Here is a 9,734-nt window from a genome sequence, read left to right as displayed (position 1 = left end):
GCAGTTCTGAAGGCAAAAGGGGGTCCAACCCGTTACTAGCATGGGGTACCTAATAAAGTGGCCGGTGAGTGTATGTCAACTTGACACAGACCAATCACTAAATTAGTAAAATGTGACAACCTAATATTTCCTTTACACTCTCATAGCCTGGTTAAAGTGTATACAAGTAGGAATCCACAGGTTATTGAAGGAGTTCTCTACCTCTGTTAACCGGGTTATGAGAACTCAGATTAAATCCGACGGAAAGTATTTAAGAAATCAGGATATTGCTTTAACCCCAAAATAAACTGAATGTTCTGACGTTTCGTGCTACACAAACTGTTTGAACAGTTTCCACTTAATTTGTCTGTTCAGCTTATTACTGTATAAAATTGTCTTTAATTGTAAGTCTATTCTAGCATAAATTCTCAATGTGTTAAATAAACAGATCCTATTAAAAACAGGGTTAACTGGGTTGAAAGAAGGAGCATATTAGTTTCTTCTTTGCCCCTTTTCTGTTTTGGAGCAGAGAGCGGTAAGCAGCACATTCCAGTAAATCACAACTAATTTCAGCCCTGCTTGACGTGCATACTAAAGTAGAAACACATGCACTACCTCCCCTTTCTTTTCTTTGCTACCACAGCGAGCCTACACTTTTCGTTTACTCACAGTCTCACTCCATTTCTCTTTATTCAAATACAACGCTTTGCACACTTAGTCAAATCTCCATATTTCCCCATTTACATTTCTTCTCCCAGCTGTGTTGACACATCACATACAATACAAACAACATCTAATGCAAATATAACATTATCCTTGCAGCTTCTCATCACAATGAATATACAGTAACACTTTTCTTGAAGTTTTCTACATAAGAGTGACATGACACTGTCATGAACACAGTCATGGCAAATGAACCCTGACCATAACTTGTCATGACAAAATCAAATGTCACTTACTAAAAGAAGCTTTATGTCATAAACATTTATGACTTGTTTATAATGTTTTATGACACGTCACGTCTATGTCATGTCACTCTTATGTAGATACCTAAAGTGAAGTGTAACAGGCCATTTGTTATGTTCTGTGAGGGAACGTAAACACAAGACAAGGTTGACTTACGAGGATTAGCCTCTTTTATAGACAAACATGCAGTTAAAGCATTTGATGACAAAAAATTCTAGGATTCATAAAGGACAGTCAACCGTAAACTGGCAATTCTACAATAACCAGTTTCCAGGCTTATTAGCTTTTTTACAGAAGCAGGGTCTTTTTATGATTAGCCCACATTATATTTGTTCCTGGGTCATTGTAAATGCATTCCTAACTACCATGTATGATGACATTGGACCTTATCACACTAACTTTTCCATATTGACTCCGCTACAGGAAGCCTCTGGCTACAAAGAACACAATAAAAAGTAATTAATTCCACAAGCACTTAGATCAATGCTTAGAGAGTACATGTTAAAATGTGTTTTATTTTGTGTATATTGTATTTTAGTACTTCGTGGACAGGAAGTTGTTTTCTATTAATCTCTCCTCAAATGTCAGTCCCCTGTCTCTCTTTCTAATTGTTGCATATTGTATGAAAATAAATCCAAAATTCCTGCAGAGATCCTGTTAAGCAGAACTCTTCCATGAATCAGTCAGCTAGCATTGTGAGAACAGGCAAAGCTTAAGTCCTCTTCTATTCAATCTGCTAAAAAAGTTGTACTGATCCCCTTTTCATGTCTGTCCAGTCTTCTTATCCTTAACCTTACCTGTCCATTTATTTGTTTCTCTATCCCCACCCATCATCCTGCTTTCTCCGTATCTGCAGTGCAAATATATGTGGTCAACCTGTACAACGCCTCTCTTTGGTTTAAGGAAGCATGAGGTCAATAGGCTCTCCCCAGTCGGTTTATGTTACCCCAAAATATAACCACATAAGAGATGAATTCTAATGAAACGCTAATGTTGGTTTCAAATTATAGTCTGGTGGGACATCCGTTTCAAAATCCACTACCACTGCCACTTCCCTTTGGGGATTAATAAAGTATTTCTGATACCAAGTTTAGGTTAATCAAAGGTTCTGACATTTGTTCTAAAACTGAAAAGCACTGACAAAGTGTGCTTAGAAGAGTCAAGAAAACAGGATAGCCACTTGTTCATAGTTGCAGTTCACAAAACAAATAGCTCCTGTTGGCCCAAGTTTATATGTTTATTCTTTCTTATTCCCAGGCCTGTGCTGGACCCATTACACATAAACACAATAGCTCTGGACAGAACCAATTACTCTCTGTATTAAAAACAAGGATGAAAGTTCTTTTATCTATTTGGTATAGCTAAAATATCCACTTTTTTAACCACAAATTCAACCCAAATATTTTCTCTTTGCCTGTCTCTTAGCAACTGAAGAACAGTTTTCCAGTGACATCAGGGCAGGGAGTGAAAGAACAAGATGTTTTTTTTCCTTCTCTTAAGGACGTGGTTTCATTGAAGTCAGACTCGGGTGAAATTCAATTTCAGAGTGTATACAATTAGAGCAGATGTGCCAAGACAAAATTAAGAATTTGGGGACAGGACCTTAGGTTAAATGTTGCAAAGCATGATGAGTAAATCCATGGCTCGAGGATTGTAGGCAAACACAGGAGACTAAATAATTGGCTTAATATTTGGTGAGTGACCTAGTAAACCTGAAAAATGTCTCCTCAGTGTTATTTCTTTTTATTTTCCTGTCTGCATTGAAGTGTGGAGCCTGCATTCCTGTCTTGACATTGCTTTGGCTGGGGAGAGATGTTAAGGCTATATACTGGCTGTGCACCAACCTCTGACAACAGAAAAAACATTCCCTCTCACTTAAATATGTGTGGCTTGTGTGCGTGTGTGCGTGTGTGAACTTGCATGCGTCATTACCGTCGGTCATTCCTCCTGCGTCGGAAGAGCTTTTTGGTGTGTGCAATCTCAGTCTCATTAGGAAGGGGTGGGAAGACCTGTTGGGGACAAATCATAGAATAAGAGACTGCTCCTTTTAAAACCAGAAATACAGATCACTTTGTGGAAAGTATCTACCGAATTCCTCACCACTGTACATGCAAAAGTACATAAAGTGCTGTTTGTTTGTTTTTTTAAATGGAAGCCGTTAGTCAAAGCCAGACCTCTTAAGAAAATGTTTGTTTGTACGAAATTGTTTCTTATTTACTGCACAAAAACGTTAGGAAGTTGCATGTAAGAATGTGAGAGGGACAGAGACAGATAGTAATTAGGGCCGCAACTAATGATATTTTTAATTTTCAACTCTTCTGTTGATTGGTTTTATTGATCATTTTTTAATGTCAGAAACAATTTATAAAAAAAAAAATCCCAGAGGTGAAGTTATGTATTATCTGTAAGTATTCCCATCAAATGTCTTGCTATGTTTGACCAACCAACCAAAATTTGAAGATATTAGTTTAACAATTATACAGTGAGGAAAATAAGTATTTGAACACCCTGCTATTTTGCAAGTTCTCCCACTTATAAATCATGGAGGGGTCTGAAATTGTCATTGTAGGTGCATGTCCACTGTGAGAGACATAATCTAAATAAAAAAATCCAGAAATCACAATGTACGATTTTTTAACTATTTATTTGTATGATACAGCTGCAAATAACTATTTGAACACCTGTCTATCAGCTAGAATTCTGACCCTCAAAGACCTGTTAACCTACCTTCAAAATGTCTGTCCACCTCCACCCCATTTATTATCCTAAATTAGATGCACCTGTTTGAGGTCGTTAGCTGCGGATAGACACCTGTCCACCCCATACAATCAGTAGGAATCCAACTACTGACATGGCCAAGACCAAAGAGCTGTCCAGAGATGCTAGAGACAAAATTGTACACCTCTACAAGGCTGGAAAGGTCTACAGAGAAATTGCCAAGCAGCTTGGTGAAAAAAAAAAGGTCCACTGTTGGAGCAATCATTAGAAAATGGAAGAAGCTAAACATGACCATCAATCTCCCTCGGACTGGGGCTCCATGCAAGATCTCACCTCGTGGGGTCTCAATGATCCTAAGAAAGGTGAGAAATCAGCCCAGAACTACACTGGAGGAGCTGGTCAATGACCTGACAAGAGCTGTGACAACCGTTTCCAAGTTTACTGTTGGTAATACACTAAGATGTCATAGTTTGAAATCATGCATGGCACGGAAGGTTCCCCTGCTTAAACTAGCACATGTCAAGGCCCGTCTTAAGTTCGCCAATGACCATTTGGATGATCCAGAGGAGTCACGGGAGAAAGTCATGTGGTCAGATGAGACCAAAATAGCACTTTTTGGTCATAATTTCACTAACCATGTTTGGAGGAACAAGAATGATGAGTACCATCCCAACAACACCATCCCTACTGTGAATCATGGGGGTGGTAGCATCATGCTTTGGGGGTGTTTTTCTGGACATGGGACAGGGCAACTGCACTGCATTAAGGAGAGGATGACCGGGGCCATGTATTGCGAGATTTTGGGGAACAACCTTCTTCCCTCATTAAAGAAAGCCCCAAATTTCCCCAAACTCTCAAACTAATGCACTGTGCAAGAAGGTGAGGAGGTGGGGTTCTGTGAACAGATTTTGCTCTTGTTACTGTTCACTTCTTTTTTGTATTCTTGCTAAAAGTGTAATAAAAAATGAACCAAAGAATTTGATCTGATATGAATTTGTCTCATGACCAGGACATTGTTGATCCCATTTCAAAGGCCAAATTATCTAATCCTGTTTTCATTGGAAATAGAAGCAGTCATAATGCATATTTAGATTATTCAAATATTTTTGTACCCCCACAACACTCTATTTGTATCATATAACAACAGGTTGTGGTGGATTTTGTACAGTCGAAGCAATAAAAAGTCCAATTTGATTTCACTTACAGGCTTACAGTTACATATAGAAAAAAGAGAGAGAGAAAGAGAAAAATTGAGTTGTAGAAAATAGTTCTAAACTGTTCTGTGGTGCTGTAATGGCTTAAGGCAATCTTTTTATTTATCCACAAGGACGCATTCATGTGTACAAGTAGATCATACTTGTACAGCGTTGTCAAAGTTCTGCATGAACACAAACATGCAGAGTAAAAATTAACTTAACATTTAACAAACATTTCCAGAAACACAAAGATGTTGCAGATATTCTAATGAATATGCTTGATATTTGACACTGCTGCTCTAACCTACTTCTCTCTCAGAGAGGGTGCTGGGGGATTGTTTGATTCTGATTGAATCCAGATGTGAGGCAGAAAGAGTGTGTGTGTGTGTGTGTGTGTGTGTGTGTGTGTGTGTGTGCGTGTGTGGGGGGGGGCTTTACTTTGACCAGAGACTTTACGTTTAAACCCCAAAGTATTAATATCTAAGAAATTCTGCTTTTTTATTTAGACTTCAATGACTTTCCGCTAGAACAATCTGACATGGAGAAAAAGTAGGTGGAGAAAGAAGAAACAGCAGAACTGTTGCATGTTTAGCTACTGTAGTTTTCCTCTAGGATATCATTAGCTGTAATTCTGCCTTCAAATGGTAACCAGATGACAGTGAACACACACACACACACACACACACACACGCACACACTATTCTCCCATCACAATTTCTTAGATCTTTGCTGTAAATGAGAAAAAAAGGCTTCTTTTCAATTGCTGAAATCTACATCCAAAAAATCCACAGACCCACAGCTGTGTGTAATGCATCCAGGAACAGAGAAGGGAGAGATGTAGAGTTGCTTCTGTGGCTGAAAGGGAGAGCTGTGTGTGTGCGGGCGTGCGTGTGTGCACATGCTATCTGAAGGTAGCAGCCAGTGCGGGGAAGATCAAAGAGTGGCGTGTGCTGACCTGGTCCCCAGCCAGAAGACCCCTCACCTCTCGGCAGGCAGACCCTGTGGACGTGACAAGGACTGCGGGGGGGGGGGGGGGGGGTGCTGGCCGTGTAAGTGTGAAAGACAGAGCAGATAGAAACAAACTGTGGAAGAGATTTTGTCAATGGTTGTTTATGTTTTTAAGAATAAAGACTATTGAGATGATCAAAAGACCAGTAAAGGTGTAATTTGAGTACTTTCTTAAACAAGATCAGAACATTTAAGTTGCTAATGTGGATGAGGCGAGTGCAACAGAAGGTGGTGATGGCAGGAAAATACCTCCTGACCCTTTGATCTGTCTTTAGTCCCATGTAGTATTCAGACTGAAAATAGGGCTGCATTGGTGTGGTGCTGCCACAGCTAGAGAGAGCTTTTTTTCTTCAAACGTCTACTGATTTGTATTTTAGAGAGCAAAAATATTGAATGCAAATTATATAAAATATTACAAAATTGTTTTTCAAAAACATTTAAATACACAAACACAATAGGTTCTGTGTGACAGATAATCAGGTTAGATAATAAGCCCCACATACTTAGTGACATCACACCTTAGGTAGTTATCACAGGTAAGAGTTAAAGTAAGAACCAAGGGGATATTTATTGCCTAGCTTCTACAATATCAAGCCAAAGATTACGAAATGTTTCAACCAAACCGCTAAATTTAAATCTGAGTCTTTCCAGTTTTAGGTGCTGCCTAACATCTTTGATCAATAAGTCATAATGGGCGTTTGTGCCTGTTTTCAGTTCAATAGAATTAATCTATACGCTAGAAGGGTAATAAATATTGCTACCGAAAGAATGTGTTGTGTAAGAGCACTGTCCTCTCCAAGTACTCCGAATACAGCCACTTGGTCGGGTTTAACTGTGTGTCTGGGAATATTAGACAAAGTTTTACATTTTGAGTCCCAGATACGGGATAAGTTTGGGCGCCAGCAGAAGATGTCCCCAGACGAGGCAAGGATTTATTTCAGGGTACATTTTAGATAGCTTGACCTTCGAAATATTGAGATGATGCAACACCCTGAACTGTATCAGACAATGCCTGGCACATATAGACACCGAGTGCACACCCCTTTCCCACGCCACTATCATTTTATCCTCAATTTCAACAATTAAAAGGTAAACAATGGAGTCACCACATTAGCACTACAAAGTAATCTACCATCAATGTGCGTTTGCACGTATTTGAATGGCCATTGACAAATCCGGGAAGAGTGTGAAAGGAAAGGCCATAGAGGAAATTGAAGAGTAGATCAAAGGGGATTGAGGGGATGTTTTTTGTTGGAAAAAAAATACAAGATGCAAGAAGAAAATGACTGGAGATGTCAACACAGAGGGAGTAGCTTTGCATGTGAGTGATTTACATATGTATGATTGACTTCAGATTCCTGACAGTTTAAGACATTTAATTTTTTCATCAATGTCTATTACATCCTTGAGATATTTGGAAATGAAGGAGTGGGTGGTGTTATTTATCAGAAGAGTTGGAAGATTCTTTCTAATTTTGAAGGCAGGGCTAAAAAGTGATTTCTTCTAACCAAGGCCAACAGATGGCAATTTTAAAACAATTAGCTTTTGACTAACTAAATATAACATGACTAAAAAAAACTAAACAAGGTGTACAGCAATACTGTGTCTGGAAATGCATTTGTGTGTCTCCACTAACAGGTGGAGCCTTGAGTTTATGTAAAGCATGATCATCAAGAGCAAGTCTCATCAGCAAGCCTTCATTCACACAGGGTGCCAACAGCCCACCGCTAAATAGACTACTAAAACACAAATTGTTCGGTGTGCGTGTCTGACTTGAGAGGAAGTTGACACACTGCATAGCATTCCAGGAATCAAATCACTGGGAGAGGCTACCTGGGCTGCTAACAGTGAAGATGTGTCCTTTTTACGACCACCCCACGCCACCACGTAGCCCCTAATCAACAACATATCTTCTTTGAAAGTAATGCATGATTTAGCTTTTAAAATTTTTTGAGTTACCCTGGTAGTATTTAAAAAGGTTTAATTTTTTTCCATGGGTTTTGTCAGAAGGGTCATTGACCTGGGTCAGATACCATTGTCAATCCATTCCTAACAATGACGTTGCATTAGCGTGAAAGGGGGATAAGTAACAAGGAAGGAAAGTACGGAAATGAGAAAAACGAACAGAGATGGAAATGTGAAGATTAGAAACACTGAATAACGAGTACAGAACTTTCTCTGCAATAGTTAAAAATGAAGTAAACATCGTCCTGCCCCTTCTAGTGTGCGACAATTCTGGTATGATGCTCATTCAGCCCGTCCATTGTTTCTCTCAGCTTATTTATGTTGCAAGGGCCCTCGGCCAAAAGCAATAAATTTGAAACTGCCCCAGGGGTGGCATTACAGGACAGCTTGTTGAGAGCAAAGGAGAAAGACTGCAAGTATGAAAACAAGAAAGACTGTAAATACAAGATAGCAAGCACGTAAAATACTGAGAGGGAAGCAGACATACTCAGGCTGAGCTAATTTGGACGTTGCCCAATTACCAAGACTGAATAATGTGGCATTTATGCAACCTCAGATTTGGTTTTCTATTATCTGTGTCCACACGAAAATTAGCTAAAGCGATTCTGTTTTCTTTACATGTTTGTAACTGTGATAAAAATGTATTTCACGTATTGTTAGATATAGCAACATATATCAATAACAATAAGTGTTTGAATAGGCAATTTACAGCTGCACCCAGTGAAAAGGTTTAATTCTATATAAACTGTATAGGTGATCCTATCATTGTCTACAATTTGGAAAGGTATATCTGAAAAACTGGCAAATCGATAAAATAAATGTTTAGTAATACCGATTGTGAGCGCAGCTCAAAAAGATTCTTTAGTAAATATCACCATCATGCTTTTCTTGCATTTCATTGTCCAAAAGCAAAATTTACCTTAAAGATGCACCCTCTAACTGCTGAATTTAAAATCATTAAAAAAAAACTTTTAGGATTCATCAGCAGCACGGGGGATGTAATAAATTCTCTTTTGGGGGGATAACTTTCTTTATAATCATAATAATAATTGTTGAATTTCAAAGCTGGGATGAATACAGTATCTATCTATCTATCTATCTATCTATCTATCTATCTATCTATCTAATAATTAACATTAACTGACAAATGAAACATGGATTCCTACAATGAGAATTATGGGAAAACATAGATTTTGGCCCTGACACACATCGGCTGTGATCCTGTGAGAGTCTAGCTCTCCAATGTCAGAAATCAAGTTAACATTTAGGATTTAGAATTGTTTTTCCTGTTTCATTATCCCTACTTTAGGCCTTTCATGTAACCGACTCTGCAGCTGATGCCTGCCAAATGTGGCAAAAGAAGAGGTATAAAGCTGCCAGAGTCAGGTATGGTGGGTGATGGGTGATAAGAGGAAAAGATGTGAGGTCCTGACATCCGCGTCTCATTTAATAAGTGATCTGAGGCTGGAGCCACATCAGACCACAGACAGATAGACAGCACATCAAAGAACTCGGGGGTGGAGCTACAGGAGGAGAGGGAGCCATTGTGGGATCAAGTGACCCTATAGAAATATAATAATGTGACAACCACTGCTGCTGCAGAGGCAGCAGTGAATTAAATTCAGCTATCTTTCTTTTTGGCCTTGTTATTCCCCAGCTGTTTTACAATGTGCATTTCATTATTATGCACTTGTAATAGAAAACTTTGGTTAATCTTATTAATCATGTGTACATATGCATGTCATTCAGATGGGATCAATTTAACAGTGGAAGTCACTATTATACTTTTATTGACAACCTCTTTGGAATGAATTACAAATTCCCAGGGTACCCTGCCTTTATTTAAGTGTTTCTCCCATGATTGAGGCCATAGCAGAAGATTAGTGTGTACAGTGGTGATTA

The 9,734-nt window shown here is 38.8% G+C and overlaps 1 protein-coding gene across 7 annotated transcripts in view; it reads right to left on the bottom strand.

The window, feature by feature from the left end:
* Nucleotides 1-9,734, bottom strand: part of ctif (CBP80/20-dependent translation initiation factor) — a 50,398-nt gene that overhangs the window by 17,062 nt on the left and 23,602 nt on the right. For 5 of the 7 annotated variants that reach the window (XM_034895719.1, XM_034895717.1, XM_034895722.1 and 2 more), the window contains 2 exons: nt 5,021-5,041; nt 2,878-2,954 (listed from right to left, as the gene is read on the bottom strand). In XM_034895719.1, the coding sequence (XP_034751610.1) occupies nt 2,878-2,954; nt 5,021-5,041 (98 nt within the window). The remainder of the gene's footprint in view (nt 1-2,877; nt 2,955-5,020; nt 5,042-9,734) is intronic. The other 2 variants (XM_034895718.1, XM_034895723.1) reach the window with 1 other exon arrangement.

Source organism: Etheostoma cragini, chromosome 16 (assembly GCF_013103735.1).
Source record: "Etheostoma cragini isolate CJK2018 chromosome 16, CSU_Ecrag_1.0, whole genome shotgun sequence".
In the NCBI taxonomy this organism is placed as follows: domain Eukaryota; kingdom Metazoa; phylum Chordata; class Actinopteri; order Perciformes; family Percidae; genus Etheostoma; species Etheostoma cragini.
This window is presented reverse-complemented; position numbering and strand designations above follow the sequence as displayed.